Source organism: Caloenas nicobarica, chromosome 10 (genome assembly GCF_036013445.1).
Source record: "Caloenas nicobarica isolate bCalNic1 chromosome 10, bCalNic1.hap1, whole genome shotgun sequence".
NCBI classification, from domain to species: Eukaryota; Metazoa; Chordata; class Aves; order Columbiformes; family Columbidae; genus Caloenas; species Caloenas nicobarica.
Genome location: NC_088254.1, coordinates 19,547,118 through 19,574,911, shown reverse-complemented (window position 1 = coordinate 19,574,911; position 27,794 = coordinate 19,547,118). Strand labels below are relative to the sequence as shown.

At 40.9% G+C, this 27,794-nt stretch overlaps 1 protein-coding gene and 1 pseudogene across 2 annotated transcripts; one reads left to right on the top strand and one right to left on the bottom strand.

The window, feature by feature from the left end:
* Positions 1 to 2,414: 2,414 nt before the first annotated feature.
* On the bottom strand, positions 2,415 to 16,338 carry PGPEP1L (pyroglutamyl-peptidase I like). 2 transcript variants are annotated; one of them, XM_065641821.1, is made up of 6 exons: positions 16,317 to 16,338; positions 13,072 to 13,223; positions 10,224 to 10,276; positions 5,512 to 5,628; positions 4,797 to 5,026; positions 2,415 to 3,847 (listed from the first exon to the last, which is right to left on the bottom strand). In XM_065641821.1, exons 2-6 carry the CDS (start codon positions 13,214 to 13,216, stop codon positions 3,679 to 3,681), a joined length of 714 nt encoding a protein of 237 aa, XP_065497893.1. In that variant the 5' UTR covers positions 13,217 to 13,223; positions 16,317 to 16,338; the 3' UTR covers positions 2,415 to 3,678. The 2 variants fall into 2 exon arrangements, with proteins under 2 accessions (XP_065497893.1, XP_065497892.1); XM_065641820.1 differs by lacking the exons at positions 13,072 to 13,223; positions 16,317 to 16,338 and adding an exon at positions 12,863 to 12,962.
* A 3,460-nt stretch (positions 16,339 to 19,798) lies between these two features.
* Positions 19,799 to 27,794, top strand: part of LOC135992289 (uncharacterized) — a 30,502-nt pseudogene continuing 22,506 nt past the window's right edge.

The window sequence follows — 27,794 nt, the reverse complement described above, 5'->3', positions numbered from 1 at the left end:
GTGTAACTCCATACATATATATCTATATATGCATATAGATATCTGCAGATGTATATCTATAATATAGATATATATATAGTTAAACCCTTTTCATTCCATTAGTACAAGTAACACTTGTTTCCTGTTATTTTGTTTGTCAATTGTGTATTTAATCACTGGGCTGAACAACAGTGGAGGAAGGTGCAAGGGATCCGCTCCTTACTAACCAGTGATGAACGCCAGGTATTGCAACTTAACCCATGAGTAGTTGTGCAGACAAGAATTTAAGCATGATGTGTAGAAACAACACTAGTGGCCAGGGGTGCTGAAGATACAGAACTACAAATAGGCAGGAGGGCTTCAGAAGATGCCTCAGTTCAGAAACGGGTTGCTCAGAAGCGCTGAACGGCCTCCGAACTTGAGCGCAGCCAGGAAAATCAGAATTGGGAAGCGTTTGTGTAGAGACACATGAAAACAAAGGCCGCGGAAATGGGTATTTTTGAAGACACGGGGCTTGGTTGAAGTTTTGAGGTAGTTTCCTGAGCCTGGTACGTGGGACAGCATCAGAGCTCAGGTATCACAATTCTGATCGCTGGTACTTGTAAATAAACCTCTGGACTTGCAGCTGGGGCGGTAAATTCATTAGCAGGAGTTGAAGTGTTGTTGTGCTTGGTCTGTATGAATCGCTCAACTTAACAGTTGGTCTGTTTTGCAAGTACCTTGAGACTATCACTAGTTTGTGTGTATGCATATGCGTGTGTGCGCTTTTTTTTTTGTATGCGTTTTGTTGATTAGTAACCATTAGCATTTTCAATAGGGCTTTAAGTCCAGTAGATTACGGGTAGTCAGTTGACGAAGATCTGGTTTACAAGAACTAATTAAATGTTTCACTGCATTTTGTAAGTACATAGAATAATTTTATAAAATGTTTGTAGTCTATAAATGCCTAAACTATAATTTAAGGACACTTTTCTGTGTCTGCGTATGGGTGTGTCCGTATGTGATCAGGTTTTTGACGGTACCAGTTCACTAGCTAGCTTTACAACATGCCAAAAAGGATCTCTGATGTGTCCAATCCCCCCTACCCGCCCAAGCTTTGTGTCCCAGTACACAGCGAATGAGGAAAGAAGTTGGGGAAGTGTTCTGTATCTTCAGTATCCTGGTCTTCCAGAGCCCTCTGGTTGGGGTGGGATCATCGTAACTGGTCATTTCACTTTGCTGTCCAGGGCAGGTAACGAAGGGATTACCAGAACCTCACTGGTCGGGGAAACAGAACGGGGTTTGCTGCTACCCAGGCCCACGCGGGTGCTCGGGACCCACTTCGTGGTGACCGTGTGGTTCCAAGGATGTGACTGCATGAGAGAAAGAGGGTAGACACTTTTCATAATTAACTGTTGAGGAACTATTTGCAGATTTCTGATCACTATAAAAGTTTGTGTGCAGCCTCTCAAGATGTTGAGCACCGTTTAAAGCTTTGTTGAAATGAGCAAGGCAGGATCTCTATTTATTTTTATTTAAGAATATTGACGATCCCTTTCCCCTCGCTCCCCCCAAATTTGATTGACCGCGTTGTTGAGGGTTCTGATGACTTACATAATGCTTAATAATAGGCTCTTCTGTTTTCTGAACCAGTGAGGTTTGAGATGAAAGGACTGGCCAGAGTTTGTCTACCTCTGGGACAAAAACGACACTAGAAAGTGCTAAGGAATGGATGCAGTTGCAAATACAACATTTTCCAAGTTTTCTTGTTTAAATTTTTTTAAGAGAAAATTAAACAATAACATGGCCAATTTATTACATAAAAAGACTTCCTGTGTATAAATTATTCCTAAAGAAATTCCTGTGTTTATATTAAAATGAATCGGTAGATTAAAAAAAAATTTCAAAATGTTTTTGTATATTCTGTTGTAAGAATTTATTCCTGTTATTGCGATATACTCGGGATTCTTTACATTATGAAAAGAAGAAACTTTGTCTATTTTGAATGGCTGAAGCTAAGGCTCCTTTAGTTTCTCTTACTCTGCTTTTTTCTAGTAGTTTCAGTACTACATGATTTAAGTTAAATAAAAGAATTCTGTATGCATTTGCCTGTTTCTGAATTTGTCGCTCCTTATGCAAAGCAAGTACAGGTTAGAAAATTGGGAGTAAATCATCTTTGTTTTTCTTCTGCCCTTTTTGGCTGCATTTAATTGCAATACTCTGAATAAATCTTGGTAGAGGGCAGTACTGCCGTTGTGTTAACAGCGTTTTCATCCAGTGACACCGAGCTTGTGGACCCTTTTTCAAGGGGACTTTGAGTTTTGTTTTGCAGTAGGTAGATCCCTTTAATAAGGTAAGGTTGGTTTGTTGTTTATTTATTTGCAGAAAACCTGTTTATTTACCCTTACAGCAATGCGTAAAGGAGGCATTCACCCACCCAGCACGTGGTCATCGGTTTTCTCTAATGGTTATTGGAAAATACAGTGGCAAGAAAAATAGAATTATCTTGGCATTTCCAGTTCCTCTGACTCTTGTCATCAAAGCGTTGACTGAAATACGGCACATTTGTGGCCGAAAGCTTCATAGCCATCTATGCTCTTCGGTTTGTCTGTTGTCCTTTTTACTGACGTGATGCTTGAGGATTGGGGTTCTGGAGAAATACCGGCTGTCCACATTAAGCTGCTGCTGTCCTGTTCTAGTGACTTATTTTTGGAAAATACCTGCTCATTTTATCTCATCCTTGTCTGTTGTGGTACTAGCAAGGTAACTGAGGAGAGTGTGCACTGGCATTGCCGTGTGCTGAAGAGAAATGCTGTAAACTCGGCCGTGTCTGGCCTTCCTGGCGCAGTCCTGTCCGAGGAGGAGCCTGGCCTGGCAGGGGGAAGCCCTGAACTGATCTGTTGCTCCCAGAGTTTTACAATTTGGGATCTTATTCGATTCCTGTTCGTAAGTAACGCCATGTACCAGTCAGCTGTTTGGTTTGGACGCGTACGTCCCTGTCGTGCTGACAGCCCGTTGTCTGTGCTCTGTGGCAGGACTGCGCTGTTTTCCAGGCGCAGGCACTGAGAACGACGGTCACTGGTGGTTTGCGGCAGTTGAAACCCAAATTATTGATAGCGTTACGGTTCCAGATGGATTCCAGCTCGTTTACTTTCCTTTAAAGTCACTCTAGGTTCTTAGTCCATTTCTGATGTGGAAACCAGCATTTAGAGCAGGTTACTAAGCAACAATTGTAAAACATAACAGGATCCCTACATGTGTGTTGTTTTCCCTCATATTTATTTTTTTGATGTGGGCACTTTCTATGGCCGAACTCTCTCTCTGGACTCGGACAGGGGCTGAGGGGAACCTCTGTCATATCCAGCCAATGCTGAACTGACAGCTCCAAGCATCCACCTTGGTTCGGCAAGTCTTTTTTAATGTCTTCCCACCCATCAGAACTAGATTTAAGCACCTAAAATGTTTAAAGTCCGGTTTCACGCTTTCTTGAATTTGAAGCAACCTTAGCAGTGCAGACTGGCAAACTTTTATTTCTCTCAAGGTTTTTACACTAAAGCAAGATCTAAACAGGTGTTTTGTTTTTGTAAGGAAACTTCACTGAAAATAACCTTGAATATAAAATCCTTTTTGTAGGGGTTTTTAATAACCTTTAAAGTTGCTTTAGTTAGGAGTAAGGAATTGCATTCTAAGAAATCCTTATATTTTCTTATATGATCCATCCTACTCTCCCTCTTCCCCACACTGTTTTAACATCTCTAAGATAATTGTCTGTAATGCTTTTCCTAGAAGCTCTGCTGTTACCGAGTTGGATAATGGAGGCACATGGATGAAAGCTGCTCTTCCATTGCCGTAATACAGAGAAGTGTAGTAGGTGTAATCACAGATATACCTGCAGGATTAAGGATGAAACAAAACCAGAAACTGCATTAACGAACAGTAAACTTGGATTAAATGTAAATATTAAGTAGCCAAGCCAGATCTGTTATATGAAATTATTAAAAATATATTTGCTTGGTGAATAAAGAAAAAGCTGAAATAAACCATGTTTGAGAAACAAATATTCCTTATCTGATGATTTGGTTTCTCAGACACCCACCCAGAAGGAACTTTAAATAAAAAAATAAGATGATGTGCATTATTTTCTAGACTTCTCTAAGCTGTGTGAGATGGGAAAGGTAACACAGCCCACCGGAGCTACAAGCACGTAATACAGGTTTTTGTGCAAGTCATACAGTCTCACTGTCTGGAAGTTCTCTTCTTTATCACCCAACCTTTTAACTTGCAGGTGCAAATCCTGAAATGAAGGACCAAGATGAGATGATTTTTATTTTTTAAAAGTGAGATCATTTTCTGTGTTCTTTGTTTTCCTTCTAAAGACAGACTAACAAACAACCGCTTCAGTACTACTGAAACGCATCATGAGATCACAGACATCATTCTAAAGGTACCTGTAATTGCTCTGTTCTTCAGTGTGTGTATTTACATTTTGTATCCCTCCCAGTTGGGAAAAATAGATTAAAATCTGCTACTAGTCAGTATTGCTTTCAGACTCTTAATAGCTCAGGTGTACTGGGGTTGTTAATCACAGAGTGTGCTATGTTGAAACTTGTTTCTTCTGGAATTTACAAATCTATGGAAAAATATCTACTGGCTGTAGTTTTTCATGAAGGCTGCTTCACATAAAACTGAAATTTCTCCCAATTTTGTACGTGCACTCCTCTGAAAACTTTGCTTCAAATTGACTTTGGTTGGTGGAAAAATCACTGCAAAGATTCTTAAAGGTTAAATGAGTCAACTGAGTCCCTTGTGCTTTTAATGTGAGACCCCGAGATGTTTACCTGCCCGCATCTCTGGAAAAGATGATATCAATCCGTTCCACTGAAATGTTTTTCCAGAGAGTCTTCATATTAATTGTAGATTCAATCTTTTCCGGGCCATCTAGCATGCAACAGCCACCTTCTGGGTGAAAACCACAACCATCCATCTCTTGGTAGCCTTTGTTCTTCCCACACTGCTCGAGGATGATGAGCGCTTTGGCAGATGAAGCCAGCCCAACGTGAACAGTAAGCTGTTTTTTCCCACCAGTGTGAATAACAGGAAATTAAAAATGAGACTTGGTTTTTAAAAACATGTAATGCAATAGTGCCAAGCATTATGTGAAATACTAGCTTCAAGGCAGGGAGTCTTGCTGTAGCTCATGCCTGAAGAAAACTTTGATAAGAGATTAGAAATGAGAACAAAATTGTCATTTAGTTTGTTGTGTCTAGTCAGCTCAGGACTGTGATACCTTTTTTGCAATTTATGGTGGATTTGGTTTTTCCTTGTTCACATGCGGTTATGCTGTTTAAATGGCAGAGGGTTAAAACAGTACGCTAATTATTGTGTGCACCAAATTTCACTTTGAAACCTTTATCACAGTTTTAATAGTCATTTTCCAGAGTTGTCTGTTGCACTATTGTGCAATACTCTTTTGGAGAACTTTTTAAAGCTCCACTCAGAATAATAATATTCATAAACAACGGGGAAAAATTGTGTAACTTTCTGATTACTCACCAGTGGCTGAAGAGTTGTCCATATCTTGAAGACTTGCTCCTTTGCTTTTTGGTAAACCGCCGGCAGCTGCATGATACGGAGATTGATGTTTTCACCAAGGCCTCTCTTGGACAGCTCCTGTGTATATAAAAAACCCCACCATGGACTTGGAAAGCATTGCATTTCTCAGACTGCGATAAAGAAATCGGGCTGATCCAACTGAGGAAACATCTGAAAGAGAATGTAGCGCTGTCTAAGCCTGTGGTTCCTAAATATTGATCTGCAATGAGATTCAGCTGTCTTGTGGTAGCTCTCCCTTTTTTATTTGAAAAAGACTAAAATGTATTAACCAACTTCCTAATGTCACATCCATGTGGAGCCACGGTTGTTTTTCCGAAGGGATGCTCAGTCTCCAGTGGGTGGGAGTTGTTATAGCTCAGTGACTGGTCCATGGGGAAGCATCAAATACAGGATCTCTCAGAAAAGGTCCACGCTGGAAAGCATCTTTTAATATGGATAAGAGTTCCTCTGAACATTTAGTAGATAAACCTGCGATTCTGAAGAGACACAAATGAGGGAGAATTCACATTAGCTGTCCACTCAAGTGCCACGCGATCTGCTTGTTTGCACTGGTTCAGGTAAGCTCTCCTGGAGGTGACTGTCAACATGAAGAAGGTCATGTTTAGAATGGGTTTAATTTCTTTTTTGGTCTAGAATATTATGTTCTAGGAAAGGAAATGTCACTTATTGAGATGCTATTTCTCTGTAATTTACGTAGAGCTCAAGTCCCACATGGGACCTTTTCCCAAAGGAAACCAAAATTATGCCCAGGATGGAGGTGACAGAAACAAAGGCCTCCTTCAAAGCAGTGGCTTGGCCAGATGGTTGGAAGATGGTCTGGAGAATAAATGTCACATGGAAATGACTTGAAATTGTTTTGTCAGTGTAATAAGGCTAATGAACAAGGTGTAAGCATCTTGGTAGAAGGCAAGCTGCTGCAATGGCAGCATGTGAAAGGAACACATCTGAGGGAGGAAGCCTTGTCCCAGAAAAGTAAAATAGTGGTTGAAAATGCTGTTGCATTTGAGCAGACCACTGCCAGAGGAGGGTACAGGTGAAGTTATTAAGGGGGACACAGGCAAAATGTCAGCAGCAGAGGTATCTGATTAACCCAAGAAACCTGCAACTTTTTATGAAATGTCATTGTCTTCTCAAGCTTTCATTTCTCACTAAGGATACTTGTGCAGATGAGGCCCACAGCTCTAAGCTGTGCTAACTGGGAAATTTGCCCTTCAACACTGGCTTCCTATATAAACTGTTCCAATTTTCTTGTCAGCGGAAACATTGATTAGCTGTGCTCAATAAACTATTTGACACAAGCAAGGAAACAATGCCTGCAGGGAAGTAAACACATTTAGAGAACACTGCCAGCCTTTTTTCCTCTGGGCGCTGACATTCTTTGAGAGACCATTGCATCATCTTACTTAAGAATGCTGTACTGTGTCTGAGCTTCCAAAAAAGAAAACCCTAGCTGGTTCGCAATTAGCATTTTCTTTTCTAAAGCATCTTTAATTTTAAGATTTAATGAGATTCTTCCTTTGTAACTGTAAAGCTTAGAGGACTCAACTACCCGTAACTTTGGTACAGAATGTGGACACCCAAAGTAAATTGTCAGGCTGTTCTTCTCTTGTGCTCTCTGGATTGATGTTCTGTTCTCACCATTTGTGATGGAAGAAACACAGAAATTCTTTAGTGCAGGACAAAACCAGATGCTGGCCAACAGCAAAGGGCTGAGAATTTGTGTCAAAGGAAGATAGTTCGCTATGTCCTGAGCAATTTCAGCGTGTTGTCAATAATGCGTATTACTTTGTTGTCTAAGAATCCTAACTATGGGCTTATACCCCATTGCACCAGATGTTGTGCAAACGTGGAACAAAAAAAGTTGTTCCTTGTCTTAGCCAAGCTTTAACCAAAACCATTTTTGCATTTAAGGTGAGCAACTGAAGATGGTTAGAGGAGCATGACGGTGTCTGGAAACTAGAGCTCACACTGGTGAGTTAATTCAGTAAACAAGTGCCCGTCTTTTGTAGTTGAAACAGCAAAGGAAACTTAAAAGGAGGACAAAAGCTTTGGAGAACTTTTTTTGTGGGAAAAGTGGTTCAAAAGAAAGCACGAAGATTCTCTCTTGGGAAAATGAAATCCAGCATTATCAGCTGACGACCTAGAGTGGTGGGTGAGTTGTGGTCACAGTCCCAGTCTGCTGGAGTTGTGGCCCATGTTGTTACACAGCGTGCCCTAAAGGGATTTGCACAGAACGGCTGAGCTCAGATGCGGTGGTCGAGTGTCACACTGGCTGTTAGAAGCATCTTGAACTTTTAGAAAACTCTAGAAATTGTCACTGAGTTTGCCTTAGCTTTCACTGATTTGGGTTGCCAGGAGGGGAGGAGAGGGGCAGGGGGCTATGTGTGTTAATTTTTTGAACCTCATTCAAAAGGCTTGTGTTGGTGCAGAAGGAAAACCAGAAGTTATCAGTTTACCCAGTCAGTCTTCAAGTATGTTGCAAACAAATTTTTGTTGTTCGGTGGGTGTTTGTTTGCTTTTAATCTTGCAGAAACCTTTTTAAAGCCTTAAGGATGTAAGTAAGTTCCAGAACAGAAATGAAGGAACTAAATGGCAATGTCATTTTAGTTTCACAGATGATGAAACTAAAGCAGAGAGAGAGAGAGAGAGAGATTAAATGACAAATTTCCAAAGACCGCGTGGTCAGTGGCAGGATGAAAAACTGCCCTCAGAGATCTGATCCTCATCTCCCGATAGCAAACATACTTCCCAGAAGCAGTTGGAAATGTGACCTGTTCTTTGCGCTAACAGTTTAATTACTATGAATGTTGTCACTCAACTGACATTCGTGCCCTATTAACTGGGGACTTTGACCCTGGTGGTAGCCCACCCCGATAGGTTATATAGCTGCGAAGTGCCAGATGGGAGTTTCTGGAAGAGGACACAGAAATAGGGTCCAATCAAGGGTTATTAAGTGGGACCATCAGTCTGTAATATGGAATAAATAATTCAGGGGATCTGGGATTCTGAGGGTCCCGTGTGGTGCTGAAGTAACATCATGGTAACTCAGTGTCATCCGTCAGCAAATGCGGAGTAAGCATTGGTGGTGTTTTCCTTTAGAAAGAATGTCCTGCTCTTCCAGAGTTAAGAGTGCTGCTGGTGGAGCTTTCGTGCATATTTTAGGAGGGTGTTTCAGGTGAATGGAGTTATGAGAACCATGAAAAACTTAGTGAGACAGGTTTCTAAAAGAGAAGCTGTCTTTCTACTGCTAGACGACCATGTTGGGCCACGTGACAGTGTCTATAAAAGCTCTGAAGCTTGTCTCAGTGACCCTGAATTGACAGGTTCACCTGTACTTGCAGATCCATTTGACTATCCTTTACTATCCTTTTCCCTGAATGCTCGGGGAGGACTTGCTGAGGGATGAGAACTCCATGGGTGCAAAGCTGCTGGCTGCCTTCGGTGTGAGTCGTCTGGTGCCTTGGTGAGAACTTGAGTTCATGCAAAACCAACAGGGTACTCCTCACCTTCTTGGAAAATTGTATTTTCATATTATAAAACAGGCAATGCGGGACAGGGCACTGCTACATAGTATCAATAATTAACCCAAGAATTCAGAATAAATACTCTTTCTAAACCAACAGAAATAGAGATTTAGAGAGTTTTATTAACATTTATCATCTGGTTCCTGAGGATTTCAGAAAATGGAATTGGCTTATTCACCAAAAAGTTAGTAGTAAATAATTAATTTGTAAGAGAAACAATATCACGCAACCATTTTCCTGAGTGCCCAATGAGGGCATAAAAGGGATGCAACTACTGGAGTGGGCTGTGTGTTCACTGGCTCAGTCTCTGACCCTTCCCACAGCAAGCAAAGAGGTTCAGGAAAACAGCCAATCCCATCTACAAGGCCGAGTGCAACAGCATCGTACAGCGAAGCTGGTAACGAGGACCTTAAGGAAGTAGTTGTGCGTAAGAGCAAGTATTGCTCACAAAAGTGAAGCCATTGCTTCTTGGCAAAGACTCCATTTCAAAAGGGAGGAAGACAAGGCTATGCTTGGAGAATTAAGACCCCAGGACTCCTGTTACATGTATTTTTCCAGGATATCTGATGCTTTAGATGTGAAGACCCTTTGGGGATATGAACTCTGAAGATGACATGTACCAGCGTTACATCATCACTGACACTGCTGTGGTATCCAGGCTTTCGATAAGAACCCAGTTAATTTTGAGGTAGTAATTAGGACAGTTCTGGATGACGCTACAAAGCATTAAGCCTGAGCAATCCTGTTTAGTAGCTCTGGTCTGGCTGCTCAGTACTTTCTGGCAGATGAGTTTGAGTGTTTGCTTGCTTGGTTCTCAGATAACTGGTGGCATATGCATTAGTTGCAGAGAAAGCATGCTGGATGAAACATATCCTTTTTAAAAATCAGGAATAATATTTCAAAAAGTGCTTAAATAGCACAAAAAATAATCTTGCTAATAAAATACTGTTTCATTTCTTAATTATCCTCTTTCTTCCATGTTGGGAGTCTGCTCCATGAGGCACAATTCTGTTTAACGAGTCATGAGAAATAACGTTCTTGAAGGGAATCGAAAGCCTGAAAATGTTTGTATTGGCATCTCCATAAAATAAAACACCTCCCTCCCTTTTTTTTTTTTTTTATGCTTACCTTCACTGCTTCCCAGCTAGAGTTAACCAAATATTGTCTAAAGGGACCAAAACCTGAAAAGAAAGAAAGGTGCTTTTAACCTGTGCTTGCTCTGCAGTTGTAGATTAGGTGCCGACATGCGCACACACACACACACACATATATTTGTTCTTTTTTTTCATGTTTTTGGTTATGGAGGTTGAGGTTTTTTAGATAGGACCCGAGCCTTTACAACACTTAAGGGAACAGTATTTTCATTTTTTAGATGCACTGATATAAGAACTAATCCTGCAGTCTTCACTCAAGTCAAGGTTTACTTCTGAGATGGCCTTAACTGCAGCTGGTAAATGTACTGGAGCCAGCAGGACATGTCATGTAAATGATGATTTGGGGCAAGGATCATCATCCATAGAAATACCACTACTAAAGATCTGGTGTTAACTACTCCCAGGTCACAGTCAATGTACCATTCTTATTGTTAAAGCTCATGAATATGAAAATATGCATATTTAATGAAAATATTTGAAAGAGTATAATTTTATTTAATTTGTATTTTTTTTTAATCCCAAGTAATGAAAAAATCTCTTCCTTCATTTTTCCCAGCAGGAAAAGAGAGGAGGAACAGGAAAAGGTCCCTTTGAATCCAAAGTACTACATTTAATTTTCTGCATCCTCTTTCGTGAAAGACTTCAAAATAAAAAGGACAAAACCTAATTTTGAGATAGACAGGCATTTTGTCATGAAAAAGTTTGATGGAAAACTCCCACTATCTTTAATAATCTCAATTACTTTTCTCAATCCAGATTGTTGCAAAATCTTAGATACTGGGTGGCAGGAAAACAAGTTTGTGAAATGGTTTTAATGCTATAACTGTTATATATTTAAAAATCCTTAAATGGACAAATAAAAACTTGACAGCATATGATCGCTATTTTGCAGTGAAAGGTACTTGTATCTGGAGACAATTAAGCCTAAATCCTGGCTTATGATAGCTTAATTAATGCTAAACTTAAAGCATTTCTTAATTTTTTAATACATATTTCATAACTGTTCAATCTTTTTAATATTATGAAAAGCCTGATGGTGTTAATGTTTTTGACAATTTTTTTTCCCAGGCTTGGGTTTGCACTTGGGGGAAGGAATAGGGGAAATAGTACCCATTTCACATTAACGGGGAACATAAAACCTCACTAGTTCCACTCCGCTTTCAGAGCAAAATTAGGGTGACACCAACACCATTTTGAAGCCGTAGTTGTTGTGAATGTTTGTGTACCTGTGTGTGCAGAACTGTTGAGTTTTAGTAAAGTTATTAAACAGCTCACAATGAAATACATACATCTCAGTGGTGGCTGTAAGAAACTACTGCTTAGGATAAAATTGTTCTATGAGAAGAAATTACTAAGAGTTTTAACGTACTGAAATACCTGCAAGAACTTGGAGAGCTAACTGGCTGAGTATTATTAAGCACTATATAATAAACTGGGCTCACTGTCAGCAGATTTATATAATGGCCAGGTGAAAATGCGACAGAGGCATACTGTGATAAGCTCTGTAATAGCTTAAAGATGCACCTGTGTCTTTAACAGGACATGCTAGTCTAAAACTATTTGAACAAGTAGATTTCTGCACCTAAATGGCTATCTAAGGGGAGGAAAAAACTAATAAGGTGTTAAGTAGTATGCCCATCACAGGTATGGGCCATAAATATCATGGGAGAGAACCAGACTGTCAGCCTTTTAAGACCTTAGCAAATACCTCTTGCTCTTTCCTGCACTCCCATTCAGCTCAACTGCAGTTATGTCTCGAGCAAGCCAAACTAGTTCTGCCCATCTTGCAGCTATTAAAAAAGTGTTTAATTGAAAACAGTGAGATGCGAATCTCTTTGATGAAGCTTCAGCCTCATTCCTATGTCCTCAGATGACCTGAAGTGGAAAATTATCCAGTGGCTCCCATGTCAAGATATGCGTAATGACTGCCTTTTGATGAGCCGGTGGCAACAAGAGGAATAGCGAGTGGCAGCGTTCCTTAACAGCTTTAACCTTTTAAAGCTCAGAAGCCTCTACCTGGTGGTTCTGTTACTGTGATTCAGCAGCAGTTATAGCCAGCAAGAGAAAACTCCAAATTTGGTCCCTCATGCTGCATGTTCAGGCATGCTCCTTTGGTATATTTAAAATTTAATGGTCTAGTTTAGCAGTGATGAGGCAGCATCTCCTGTTTAAATCTCCCTTACCTTGCCATGAAACTGAGACCCTGAAACTTGCCATGTGTTGCTCTAATTCTGGACGCTGACTATGTGACATTGTGATGCAACCTGGTTTTCTTGCTTCAGAGCTCCTTTTGGGTAAGCTTTATCTAATATTAGCCTGCACTGCCTTGAGCGATGTGGTTTGGATCAGAGAGAATGTCAACAAAGATTAAAACATGGAGAGAATGAACAACGAACCAAACTGGATGGCAGCACAGAGGGCAGACTGCAGTCTGTTTCCTCTGACATGCATCTGATTTTTCCTAGGAAGGCACAGCAGCAAGTTATTTTCCATTTGGAATTGTTAGTATGACCACTTGCTACTGTTTTTCCCTCCAGGGAACTGTTTACGACAAAGATCATGCATGTGTGCATACCATCTCTAGCCGAAGGAAGAATAAAATAAAAATCTTACCAGTTACAACCACAGTGTTGGAATCTGAATCCATGAAATCTATGCTCCAGAAGATAAAATCTTCTTGTCCTTCAGTTCCAAACAGTATTATAATTCACGTATCTGTGGCAAAATTCTTCACCTTTTTTTTCTTCAAATTGTCATGTGTCTGCATTCACATGACAGGGATGATTTCTGGTTCATGTAACTTTCGAAGCAAAAACTGTTACCTCTCTGTATTAAAGACAGAAGTCTGACTGGCTGACTGGGACTGCCCCAAGCCTGTCTTCCTTCCTTCAGGCATGCAGTGGTATTTAGAAACAACGGGAAAGGCTTCAGGAAGCTTCTTTCAAAATATCCAGCAATATTTTTCATCAGAAACCTGTTTATGTACAAGCAAACAGAAAATTAATGGAATCAATCTTATATCTCTGTGGATATTCTATTTTTAGCACTGTTGTAATTCACTTCAATCATGAGGAATGGCAACTACAAAAACGGATCTGTCCATTTCCACTGCTCTTAGACTTTTTCTTACTGACTTAAAAAACTCGGGGGTAACTCTGCTGTTCCTCTTCATCGCAGTTACCTAGTTTATTAATCTTGATCTTTATCTTACACTTTATCTTATCCTTATAAAAAAGTCTAAGCACCTTACACTTCTAAAACAAAACACCAGTAGGAAAATGTGTGCATTTGCTAAACCAAAACATTTACTCGGTAATATCCTTGAACAGGTAACATGTTAAGTTAAAAAAATGTCACTCCAACTTGCAAGGTCAAAGGGACTCTAGAAGCTGGGTTCTAACTTGTCGAAAGTGGCGAGTTTAATAGCTGGTGTGTCTTCATTAAACTGACGAATGAGAACCAATGGGGAGCCTGAAATCAAAGCATATGCACATTGTCACCGCCCAAACCAAAAGCATATGAAAGTTCTCTCGGGAATTATAACGATGTGGGCAGAGGGTTTTGCTGGGTCTTGTTTTGAGTAGGAAGTGCATGTGTGTGCATGCATGAGAGGGAGAAATACGCTAAGAATAGAAAGCCACTATATAATCTCAAGAGAGCTGGTAATTGTGAGACATTAAGAAAAAAAAATCTCTGAAGAAATCTCTTGGATTGGATGGTGACTGAATGAGGTTTGGAGCTATGAGCTGTGTCTTTAAATCCTCCTGTGCTGAGACAGAAAGAAAGTTGTTCTTTTAAATTATTTTACAAGAAATTTTTTTAAAAAATAAAACTCTTTTAAATAAAAATACCCTAATTCCACCATCCATTTTTTCCCCTGACTAATATAACTTGCAAAACTAACTTTTGCTAGCCACTGAGACTGAAGAAGCAGCTAACATAGTAAACACAGAACTCCCTGCAGCTTTAACCAAGGCAAAATCTGCCACTGATATCAGTGAATTACATCTGAAATTCTAGTCTATGTCAATTAAGATTTTTATCAATGAATTTTCCTTTGTGACCAGTTAGTAAAACTGTTCCTATGATAGTGAACAGGATGGTGACATACCAGTCTTCTCATAGTTATTTCTAATTTGTGCTTGAAAAAAAAGGTATATCTTGTACAGGGTGGTCTAATGAACAAAGCATATGCAATGAATAAAGCAAGATTTAAGGCCTATAGTTGCTTAATTAATTTCCTGCATGAGAAATTATGTGTTTTGTTTGGGACATTATAGCTGCTTTATGGAAAAATATGAAGGGTATTGCTTGAGTGCCGTAAAATACTAGGTATTCATTAGCTATTCTTGCATAGCGTAGGCATTAAGTCTATTAGACACATGCCCTGTGAAACAACTGATACTATCTGGGCTGTAGTACTTAGTTTTCAAAGTTTTCACAACTGGCAAAAGAGAGTAGAAAAAAATACAGAGCAAAGAAGATGATTTCACTAATTCTTTATGAAGAAGCTGATAGAAATTTTGGGGGAAAACCTCCCCAAGATACTTTTTAATGACCCATCAGTTAAGTTAGTCCCCTTCTATAAGCAGAGTTGTGCTGATTTGCTAGTAAAGATTCTGAGACCTTTCCAGTGTTATTATACGCTTGTGCAAATGTGGGAGGAATGCTGCTGTTTTGAACAAACCAGGCATCTGAAAAGTGCACTGAAATCCATTTTTGCACTGATTTAATCAATTTCTTCTGTTCCCAAGCTTTCGTGCATTGCAGTGTTCTTGGAGGAATAATGCATGCACATGAAATTTTTGTGAAAGTATGTTTGTAACTTTAATGTCAGCACTCATGGGTATATGGGCCCATAACAATACATACCCGAGTTACTGGATATTTTAGGTCTGTGCAAATTAATCTCCCCATCCATAGTTAAGAAACCAAGCCCTGGATATGTGAAGGCAAGTCACAGACACAGCTGACTCAGCTAAACACTGGTTGTTGTTCTTGCTGTACACAAATGTGATTGGCACGACACTCATCTTAAGGTAAAGAAGAAATGGAAGCGGAACTATGAAAGCCCTGGTTATCACCTTGAATATTTTTCTGTACAATTGTCTGATACATTTAAAAAGTATTTGAGCTGCTGAGTAAGAGAAAGATAAATTTTCTGCAAATGCATTCTGACCACATTGCAGAACTGCTCGAATAGCTTTTTAGTACTGATGGTAACAAGAACTGAATATGGCCATTCATTTAGCAACAGCTCTTTAATTTTTATCTCTTCTATTATTACTTACATACAGATTTTTTATTTCTTGTTATTGGCAGGCTCTGACCAATGTTTTAAACTGTTAAGTGGAAGTGTTTAATATATTCTAATTTTTATCTCAGCTGTTCCAACATTTAATGAGAGGAGGGAGAAGTCAAGCTGTTATGCTATTTAACATTAAACTATAATGGGACTTTAAATAGAAATTTTAGGATCTAACACTCTGTATTTCTTTTCCATTCTAATAAAAACAAATGATCCTCAGGAAAGACTGAAGCTGGTCTTTAGGTAGATGGAATCCAATGTCACAAAAAGAGAGGACACAAACATTTCAATGTAAAGCTCACTGTTCGCTGTGGGTGAGTGCCTCTTCTGTAACGAACTCCATAGAAATGGCAAATGGAAAAATGCAGTTGATACCATTCATGCACATCCAGTGCTGAGCAATAATGGAAAAATTGAATGGAAAAAATTGAAATTGTATGTAATTTAAATGTAGCCAAGATATTGGGTGGCTATTATAATTTCAGTTCTGATCATCCTGCAGTATTAGCAAAAATTAACTGCTGTGTATGGACAGACTTATTTTTAATTGTTTATAATAGCTTAATGCAGGGAGAAAGTACGTCAGCAGGAGAGCAGGCAACTCACGATCAATGGGTTGTTTTTGCTCAGGCATCATTTACCACACACAAAGAGACTCTGTAGCAGGATCCACATAATTTAATTAATTCTTTATCAGCTAATATGCAAAATAGGCAGCTAGGACTTACAGATTACTAGGCTAAACAGTAATACGCTTACCACTCCTGATAAGAAAACCGATGTGTCTTAGCTGGCCAGGAAGTTTCCAGTGTGCTGGGGAAAGTTGGTCTCTGCCATTTGTAGGTATGGGCTGATGCTCAGCACTACTGAGTTATCGTCACATTTTCTGCTTTTTCTTTCCTTCCGCATCTTTTCTCTTGAATCTTTCACCAGCTAACTACTGTCATCCCAACAGCAGTGCTTCTGTGACTTTACCCTTTTGTCTTTCGTGGCTTTAGCTCATGTACTTTCTCATAGCTTAACAGTTTTCTCAGTAAAACTCATGGCAGCGCTGCATCAAATTAGGCCGTGGACCATGGCACAAGCAAAGCTCTGGGATGAGTGTGACACGAGGAGAGGTGGAAGGTACAAAAGAGCTTCAAGCGATCACGAGAATGTGCTGAAATCTGCTGATGCTCTGTGAAGCATGGTTGTGTGACAGCTGCTTTTATGGGCTGAAGTCGCTTTCTCCTGTTGAGGAAAGAAAATACAAAGCTACTTTAGTATGTGTTTTAAACCATTTGAAAGGAGGAGCAACTGCAGGGAGTTTCTGGTCACTGTACTGCGAGGCAATAAAGTATTAATAATGTGAAGTGCTCAGGATGCTGTTTTGAAACCTTGTCCTCAGGTCACAGCTGTGTCCCTGGATGGTCTGCGCACAAAGGTGAGTCTGTTTCTTTGCAAATGTACTGTTGTTTCCATGTACTTTTCACACCTTTGATATTTGGTCTGCTATTTGAGAAATAATTAAGTGATCATATGCTCAGGGTAGGAAGGTTCCCAGGAGTCAACACCTGGATTCTGCTTTCTAATTTTGACAACTGCGTGTTCATTTCAATCTCTGTACCTCAGTTTTACCGTTTGTAGTAACGAACAGCAGGCTGCTCGCCCAGCTTTTCCAAAAGCCTTTCACATTGGCAAGAATCGCTGCAGTACATGCCTGAAGAATGCTATAAAAATGTCATTTTTGTGCCTGCTTTCCCTCGTAAACCTTCTGCCTCAGCCACTTGAGTTTAAAGAAGCTGGCGTTAGCTCTGTGGCTTGTCATTCTGGGCCTTATAAACGAAGAATTTGGAACTTGCGTTTGGAGTTGCACAAGTGGAGACGCGGCCCTGGGCTGGCACTTGCCGTAATGGCGGAGGACGAGGCGCTCCCCCTCAGCCGGCGGCCACCCCGCCAGACTTCCCCCGCCTCTACACAAACTTCGCCAGACTGTTTACCATCACCTCCCCCGGCCTTTTGTTTCCCCAGCCGCCATCCCCGCCTTCCGACGGCCGTTTTTTCTGTCAGCCGAGCCCCAGCTCCCACCCCCGCGGGACGGGGCCGCCCCACAACGCGGGGCGTTCGCATCCCGCCTCCGAGGAAGTGATGGAGGCTGAGGGAGGAGGAAGAGCCGCCGCTGGTAAGAGGAGAGGGAGAGCGCTCGGGAGCTCCCCGGCGGCCTGGCCTCCTGACGCCGGCCCCTGGCCCGTCTCTCCCCGCGCTGGCTGCGCCTCCCTCCCTGTCGCCCGCCCGCCGGGCCGGCTGCCCGCCCGCAGGGCCTGGCCGCGGTGCCTGGCTGACGCACCGCCCGCCCGGGCGGGCCGGGGGAGCCGCCGGCGCCAGCCCGCCCCTCCTGTGAGGAGCCCGCGGCGGGTGCTCCCCCTTTCCCCCGGCACCGCCGCTGTGAAGGGGCGGGTGCTCCCCGCCGCACCGCGGCCGAGGCTTTCCAGAAGCGGCCGAAACGCCGCAAAACACAAGGGCTTTTCCAGGAAAACTTTGTTCAGTGGCCTGCGGTCGTGGCCGTTGCCGTGCTCCCAGCGGCCTGCCCGCAGGGATCGCCCGGGGGGACGCGGTCCCGCCCGAAACCCCCCGCGCAAGGCAGGGTCAGCCAGAGCAGGCCGTTAACAGGGCTCTTCGTGCTTTTCCCGAGCACACAGGTAACTTTTCCAGGTTTTTAGGCTGGGACAAACCTGTCCTGAAGCAGAGAGGAACTGGCCCGATGATTTCTCTCAGTTTTTGGTTTGGCAGGTGATGCTGGTAAAGGCTCGTTGCCAAACGCCTGTTTCCAGTGTGTGTTTAGAGCTCGCAGAGCACAGGTGTGTGACTTCGGGACTTTAATGGCTTCAGAACTACTGAAGAGCAGAAGGAATGCTGTGTAAAAATACTGCGATCTTTAAGGCTGAGTCTCAGGGAGCATCAGCAAGTGTTTACCCAAACTGAGCAAAAATATGGGTTTAGCAAAAGAAGCATGGTTTAACAGGGACAAATGGAACAGTAAACACACTGCTTCTTGACCACAGAATAATAATTAGCTGGATTATTTTGGTGTGGAGATGAGATATAAAAGGCTTTCCATACTGCAGAATATTTACCTTTTCTACAAAAAGTGTTCAGTAAATACTTTGTTTTGTGTTTGAGATGACTATAGAACAAGAAACACGTGGTCTCTAACGATGAATTTTTGGGGAAGAAAAGCCACTCACCTTTCATTTCCTTTCAGCAGAAGTTAATTTACTGGTGTTTCTGACAGTAGACAAAGAGCTGCCTTGCTCGGCAGAGGCCAACAGAGAGATTTCGGCCATTTAATATGAGATGGACTCGCTCCACTTCGACACGAACAGACGTTTTGTTATTTCCCAAATGGCAACGCTCCTAGTGCTTGGTAAGGGAGCTGATTTCAGGACAGGTGGATCTTCTGCACATGCCTCTCCATGGATTTCCAAGGGCGTCTGGCGTGTGTAGTGTTCCTGGTTTGTATTTGACTAGGAGCACTTCCAAGAATCTCTGTTCACGCACTTGTTTGGAGCAGGGCCCGTTGCCTCACCTCAGTTAGCTTTTGCACTGTGTTCCCTCCTGCTCCGTTTTTATGCTCTTCTTTCTTAATTTGTCACGCTAGCAGGTAAATGGAGAGAAAGTGAATTTATCTTCTGAAACGCATTTTAAGTTGCTGCCATTTATCTAAAGCACCTACTTTATCCCCTTCAGTAAAATAATGATGTTGTTCATTAGTTCCTCTAGCTGCTCATCGCTAAATGTGCCGTAGTCAGATCGCTCTATTTTCTCCCTCCTATCAGTCACTTACGAAAGTCAAACATTTGTAATAATGCTATTGGGTTTTTTGGAAAACGTTCAGTTCCGCTGATGTTTTTAAATAAAATAGATGAGTGGGACTTGGGTTTTCATGTCCAAGCAAACATTGTACTGTTGGGCATTTCAGTTAATGTCTGCATTTTCTCCCTGACTTGTTCATTACTCTCAAATTGAGTGTTTAAAATAGTTGTTCTTCCATCCCCTTCCTGTTTTGGGACAGCTGCTATTCTTTTTAGATATCGTCTGAGTTTTGGCTTCATTATTTAGTTGCAAATACCTATGTTTAAAATAGTTAAGGAACAATTGGCAAGAGGCTGGGTATACCCCACACTTCAAGAGTGTATTGGAGTCAGCCATTAGCTCTTCTTCTGCAAATGGTGCTGTTCAGTTTATGTGGTGCTGTAATTGAGATGCTACAACTACATATTCTTGAGCTCTGTTCCTGTAACTGTTTTTTCACAGGACAAGGTTGTTTACACTTCCAGGTTTCTAAGCCCTTTTATAGTTCCTAGGCGAACCTTACTGTTGAGAAGCAGGCCAGCTGTTGACCTAGAACTCGAGGTTCCTGTTTTAAATTGAGACTGGTCGCAAGTTCTTTTTCATTTTAGAACACTGGAAGTCAAATTTGTAGGTGTTAACCGTCTAACAGCAAAATTAGTAAGGACATTCAATGAGTAACAGTGTATGTATGACTCTGGAGCCTGAGAAGTAGTTACCACTGAGAAACTTGTAGGTCTAGTTCAACAGTTGCACTAATGAAGCCTTAAATTTCCATCTGTCTCTCCCTGCCCTCCATGAAATCCACGTTAATCAGTTTACAGGCAGGAGGTCAGCAGCCTGGAAGGTGGAACCACAAAATTCAGGTAGTGTAGAGGGTATCATGAACATGGCCGCCACTTTTAGAAAAGGTACTCAGAGCTCTGAGCCTGATCAACACCACACTCCTTCAGTAGAACTAAAATCTCATATGGAAGAGGTGGAATTTTACTCAGGCTGAGGAGGGTGTGTATCTAAGAGTGGATCCTATCCTCACTTTCCGTGCCACAGGTAAGGCAGGTTACTGAACCATTGCTTTCTTCAACATGAATATGTAGTTATGGTCTAGAAAGAGAGGGAGAGAAAACAGGAAACAAAATTCTAACTACTTCCCTCAAAGAAAAAAATATCATCCAAAACCCAGCAAACAAACCTGAGTCCCTTTCCATAATAGCATTGCAGTGAATATGCTCCTTCCCTTGGGGGAAAAGTATGAGAAAACAAACAACACAAGAGAAAGTCTAGCTGGTTTAAATTTGCAAGTGGGAGGTGTGCAGGCATTATGGTTGTGAGTATGTTACAAGAACCTACGTAGAACAAGCTGCTATGTATTTTCCATATTGTATAATGGTTGCGTACTGCGAGGCTCCCAAACACTTCTTGTGGCAATTCACAGTTCTGGTGTGTTGTCTTTGCAAAATGATTGGCAGACCCTCAGGTCGCACACGTCTGAAGTGCTGTGTCCTGCTCAGTTACTGAGAGGTCTGGGGACGCTTAAAAATGTTGTGTTTGTAACCTTTGAAACTGCTGTCTGGTGGCTGGTCTTTATAGTATTACTGACAACAGATGGCAAATGGCTCCGCTGATGTAATTCTTGCTAGTGTTTCGTTCCTGTGAAGTTGCACAGTTTCAAAACCTCAGAAAGTGCCTCCATATTTTTTCTGCGTAATGATTTCAAGCCAAACTAAATAAAAACATTTTCTATTATTCAAATTCCCATGGTGTCATGTGACATTTTTGTAATGATTGCCTTGCAGCAGTTTCAGATAAGTGCACGTTTGGTAGCAATTTAAGGCCTGTGTCCTTTAAGTAATGCTTATTAGTACGTAACAGATGCCGTTCAGAAACATTATGCCTTTTAATAGGCTCTGCTTTTAGACTACATGTTCTCATTCCAGGCAGACTGTGGATCAGGCAAGCTTGGAGGTATGCTGTCATTTATGCAAAGCCTAAGTCAATTTTCTGCTCTGAAGTCAAGCCATGTGTTTTTCCTTGTTTCTTCCATTCTGGTCATAGCTGCCTTGCTGTGTTTTTCCCCCCAGTCATATCTTTGGCTGATTGTCAAGCCATTACAATCAAAACCTTTTGCATTTTTAACCACCAGCAGTGGTTTCTTTTGTCCTTACAGAAGAGCCTGTGTAAACTGAATTTAAACAATCTCAGCCTTACTGTCAAGGGCACAGCAAGCACAGTCAGCCCTCTGTTGCCAGCCTGTCCTTCCTTCTCTGCTTCTTCCTCCTCCCAAAAGGAGAAAAAGGGAAAAGTAGAGCCATGCTGATTTTGGAGCACCTTCAAAGGCATGTAGAATAGCTGACACAATGGCACAGAGAAACAAGAGAGATGTTTACATATTTCTTCCACTACTTGCAGCTGTTTATGAAAGCAAGTTCTGAGACAGGCTAAGAGGCTTGTCATAGCTAGTGCAGGTGATGTATTAATTTGCAGCCACATAATGAATTTAGCGTAGTGGAAATTACTGGGGGAAGGGATTTTTTTGTTTGTTTCTTTCCTTCTTTTTCTCAAATTAATTGCTTTATTTTGAGATTAGTCTGGCTGTACAAATTGCTCCTTGCAGGTAATTTGGGGAAAGGCTGCTGGGCTTTCTTAGGCAGACTTATGCACTCTACTGGTGGGAGCAGTAGACTTGTCAGATGTAAAGCATTTGCAACTTGAATTATGTGGTCTCTGAAACTAGTATTCCTGAAAATCTAGACAGGTGTCTTATATTTTCATCGTCACATCATTTGTTTGAGGAACATCGTCCTTTCTGATAGCAAGCCAGAGCTTTCAGGTACTCTTGGTATGCCGCACGTACTGCCATAGTTTGTGTGACATGAAGATAAGGGCCGTGTGTAATGTGGCCTTATGTTCCCCACACCCGCTTTGAGCGATGGTAGTAACAGGAAAATGTATTTGATGTGGTACTTAAACCCCAGCCCTGGTGCCAGGTTGCGACAGTAATAATTTCAAATGCTCATTGATCTTAAAATGTCTGCTTTCTGAAGCTGTCCTAACTGGCAGTCTGGCTGGCTTTTCCCCACGGGATGAAATCATGTTCATGCAATGCCATTTGCCAAACTCAGTTGTCATTTCCTGCAATTTCACTATTCCTTGTTTATCGCAATGGGAGACATTGTCTTCCTCTTTTTCCTTAAGTTACGGGATGCCTTTTGCCCAATGCATCACCCTTTCTGTCTTCCATTGTTGTAAAGGATTGAATAAAAGCTATCTACATTTGAACTTGTGATTCGTAAAAGCTCTGCTGTTGTTCACGGAATCTTTTCTGTTATTTTCCTTTCAAACCAACCCTTTTGAATAATGAAAATACTTCACTTTGGTGTCATTTAGGGCCTCCCATTTCTTCTCTGCTTAGATTTTGAGAGTCAGGCTCTAATTTGAGGTCAGGCCTGGACTGTGAACTTCTGCTGGCATAGCTATTTTGGCTATGGGTACGATGAAGTGAGATGTACCACTGACATCACTGTGCTGGAAAAAGCCCCTGAGATGGACATAGCAATTCTCGAACACTTGTATGGTTTTATGTTTTATTTTGTTTAGGAGGTAGACAAATGATTGAGTTGACAAATTTAGATTTTTTTTTTTCCTTACTTATGCAAGAGAATCCGTACCACTGCCTTTAGTAGTTGAAGTTATTCTTTTCCAGGAACGTTTCTGCCCATTTCATGGTTGTATGGAAAACAATAAATATTAGGAACTCAGTTCTGGTGTTCATAGGTTCAGAGGTATTAGCAGTAGTCCCACTGAAACAATATTATTTCCATAAGGAAAACCCAATGCGAACACGAATCCTAAAGCCTCAATTAATTACAATCCTGAATGTCCCTTTTTTTGGGGACTATATCTTCTCTGAGTTATTCTGTAACCTCCCTCTTTCTTTTTTACATCTAAGCTCTGTGAAAAAGAGAGTTAAATGTGCAGAAGTATGAGTTCCTGATATGTCATAGTTACAGCTGGTAGCACTTCCATGGTTTAACAGCAAGCTCCAGTTGTTATTGATAAAGTCTGGGTTTGAGCCATAATACCTCAGCTTTTTTCAATTACATTAGGTTAGAACTTTGTGTGAAACATGCCAGTCCAGATGTGTGTTCTATGTATAATAGGACAGGGGTAGTGTGTTTACACAGATGTATTTTTATTTATCTGTGAGCTGGGTGTGGCTTTATTTTTGTAAGTGTAACACTGCTAAAGATGCGTTTTAGGAAAAACAGAGTTGGAACCTGTTTGCTGGAACTTTCAGTTTGGTCGTAGTGACATTAGAAGTGCTAAATGCCAGTATGGGATCCTTCCAATATGCACTTGCTTTTCTAGATTTGAAAACATTTTAAATAATGTGGTTTCATCTAAGTATTTTTCCAAAAAGAGCTAAATAATTAAATGAATTTTTAAATTCCTTTGCTTATTTTTTTTTCTATTTCGTAAATTGCAGATTACTTTTAAGTTTTGGAAAATAACTAGCACATGGCCGTATAGACCTGGTCGTACAAGGTTCTGAGGGCCTTTAGAGCTCATTAAAGTGAGTAGAAATTGAAGGTGTTTCACATTTTTCAGAGTTAGGCTTGTCTAGTCTCTGCCTTTGCTCATCTATGTTCTGCTAAATAGATGTGTATACTTAAAGCTTTTTTCTTCCCTTTTCTGAAATCAGTAGTAAAATGTGATAGTGGGAATGGGATGGGTAATGTGATAGCATCCTGCATTTGGGATGCCTAACGTTTGGTCTGCCCTCCATCTGAGTGAGAGAATTTGCAGTAATGACATGTATACCTACAGCTGAACTCATCTATTTAATGTTTGGTTTCTTAATTGGCAATGGGATTAGGATTATTTATTTCCCTTCTGCCTTCATTTATTGATTCCATGGCAGGAAGTTTTTTACAGAGAGAAACTTCTTGTCTTCTGAGGCCTTTCTTGCCATTTGAATTGTGATAGAGAAGTAATATACAAATGGCATTTTTGGACTGAAACATAGAAACCTGTTAACATCAGTGCATTTTTCTTTTGTCCTTTTATGTTCCAAAACTGATTGCTCTATTAGTAATGGTGAAATGCAATGCAGTGGAGAAGAACTTTGTTTTCCTTTATGCTGTACAGCATGTGGTTAAGAGCTGCCTTGCCGCGTTGGACAGGTAGCACACCACGGCGTTTACCCACGAGCTCCATTGCCACCACACATTGTCATGATACCGAAGTTTCGCTTACGCTAAAACTTGGGGTTTTGACGTGTACTTGCTCGATGAAATTCAGGACGTGAGAGTCAGGTTCTGCATGTACTCCCGGGAACGTGCCAGAGACCTCTTCCTTCCTCGAGAAGGTTGAACAAATATGGTTGTCTGATGATAACCGCATGCATTGAGCTGTTCAAGCTCAATGGATGGAATAGAGAACAATTGATGTTAAGCGCTGCTGTTCAACACAGAGCTCCCAATCCTGCGAGAGGGTAATGGAAACCACTTTTGTTCTATGTGCACAATTTAGAAGGGCAAAAAAATTATCCTTAGATCCTAGACGCATATTGGGGCAGTGGCAGTCTACAGGAGAAGAAAGAACAATATATGTTACACGAATTCGTTGTCTTTTTATGTTATGACTTCAGAGGGACTGATAAGGAAAACGTCAGACACTTCGGAAGCGGTAGATAAGACATGCACTTAACTGATAAGAGACAGAAGATGAAGTGATTTGTTGGGGGTCACAAAACACACCTATGTTAAGAATAAATCTTAGGAGTTCTGCTCTCAGTTGCCTGGTTTGATTACAAGAAGATTCCCTCCTCAGTATTGACATGATAGACAGTCTTTTTGTGTTGCTGCACATATGTTTGTCTCATATTGCAAAGTGTTTTCTAATTAAAAGAAAAAAAGGAAAATACTTCTTGGACAAAAAAGCCCCCCTCATAATATTGTCAGAAACACTTAGAATCCGCTGAAGTTTTTTTTTTTTTATTGTGAAATATATTGGCATGAAAATAAAGCCAACAGTAAAGCCAGTAAATGAAACCAGTGCTGCTATTGCAAGCATTAGAAATGGCAAACCCAAATAAATAATAATGACACTTGAAAGTTAGAAATGTTAGGTTCTTTTTATCTATCTTGTTTCTGCACCACTAGAACTCACATGTATTTTTTATACTTTTACGTGTAAAAGTATACACACGTTTGTACAAACATACAAAGATGCACAGTCCAGATACGAATCCTGTGGTGACTGATGGCTCTTCTGCAAATATACAATTCGTAATGGATACGTGTGGTATCATTCTCTGTGTTTGTAGAACACGAAAAAGTAGTTGTAGGATAAATGATTAATTCCCTTCAGACATAACACTTTTCATGCTTCATCTACAGTGAGGTTGATGTATTTTGCTTTACGATCTGGCTGCATTCTAAATGCCCTTACAGATTTCTGAAATGGGCTTTTCAACAAGTAAGTCTTCCCTGGGAGTACCAGCAATATCTTAATGCATCTTAATCAACCCAGTGGTGCATCTAGTCTGAAATACGTGCATCACCAGCTCGTTGGCTTAAGGAAACAGCATTAATAAGATACACGTGAATGCAGGAACAGAAAATTCTTCAAAATTAAAGCAAATCTCTTGTTTAATAAATCATGTATTGGGATCATGCTCAAAAAAGACTTAAGTATGTTGGCAATTAATACCAATTTGAAACGTAAATGACTATTTAAAACAAATTACAGAAACAGAGTTGATTGTCCCAAGTTATAACTGATTTGTTAGATAATGACAAAATACTAAAACTAATATGTAGGTACTAAAGTGACTAGTCTAGTGAAAAAGAGCTTGAGGAATATAATAGTGATTTGAATTGCTGTAGCATTATATTAATGAGACAAGTCTGTGGTTATATATATTCCAGTTAAATTATTTCTGTTGTGGCACAGCGTTTAGCTGCAGAGGATATAGAAGGATCATGAAAAAGAATTTTCAGAATATCTGATTATACTGAAGTATGTAATTTACCCTTGGGCATTACAGCCGTCTGTAGTTTCACTTGTGGAATTTCACATACAAGTGTGTGCACCATGTGTTTTCTGTTGTATTGAGAATAAATTCTTTTGCCCCTGGAAAAATATTTCCTGCTTACTTTAGCTGACAGAATGAAATTCTTGCTGAATCTGTAATGATGGGGGTCTATCTCTAGTCTACAGAAATTAATTTCTAGTTCAAGGTAGAATATTGTCTTCAATTTTGTGATTGCATTTGTTATTTGTCTACCTGACACAGAACATAAGCATGTTTATCAGCTTTATCTGGATTCCCACATATTGATCTTTTTGGATCATAACTGAAGTGAACTTTGTCTGACTTCTACCTCTCAAGAAAGATATTTGTCCACTTCACAAAACCACAGCTCTATATCCTGGAGAAATCAGGGGTGGAATAGCAGTGGGTTTAGAAAAAGCTGATCAAGATCAAGACTGAAACAGGGGCCTTGGTTTATGCCTTATTGTCAGAGTTGTGCGATTTTTAGGCTGAGGTACTATGGATGCTGGAGGGTAGTATCTCATAAAGATGACTGTGTTATATGGGCAGTGCCTGCTTGTCTGTATAGCTGGTTTTAGCTGTAGCTTTTCACTTTAAAAATCAGATTCTTAGTGCAAATCGATGACAGATCACTAGAGTGAGAGGAGATGCGCTTACAAATCCTTGCTTGAGAATGTGGCCCAGACTGCTCCATGGAAACAAAAGAGAGGAGAAACAGAAGCAATGTTAGTTTTTTGCTTTAAAATCCCATCTCTATGCTCAAAATGGAAATATGCCCATTCAGATTTCTCATTTATTTATCTCTAGATGAGATTTTTTTTCAGTGGAAATGCATCCACATCCTTCTCCTTGGCCCTGAATGCTGGTGACCTGTAAAAGACAAAGTCCGGTACCTGTCTGTAAACCCTTCCCTGTCGCTGCTGCTGTAGAATCCGCCCAGATGGTGTCTTGACCTTGTTTACCAGCTTTGGCTACTGGAGATGGCAGCGGATGTCGGGAATCCCTCCGGTGCAGGAGGCCTCCCGTTCTGAATTCACCCTCCTTATGGTTTATGGTCCCTCCTCTGTGGCTGCAGCAAGGGGCCCCCTTTTTATGACTCACCCCCCTGCTCTCCCTCCTCCCCCGATGGTCAGTAACCCTTTGTGCACATCGCCCGTTCCAAAGAACTCGCTGACCTGGAGCAGACTGGCTGCCACAACGTGCTGTTTGTTGCTGCTAGGTAAGATCAACTTCGAATGAAATCCTGTAATTCAGATTAAGTTAAAAGACTGTCCTTGGAACATGCTGGTTTTTATATCTCAAGATGCTGATAGGGGCCTCAGACTGAAGCACTCACACGAGAACTGCGC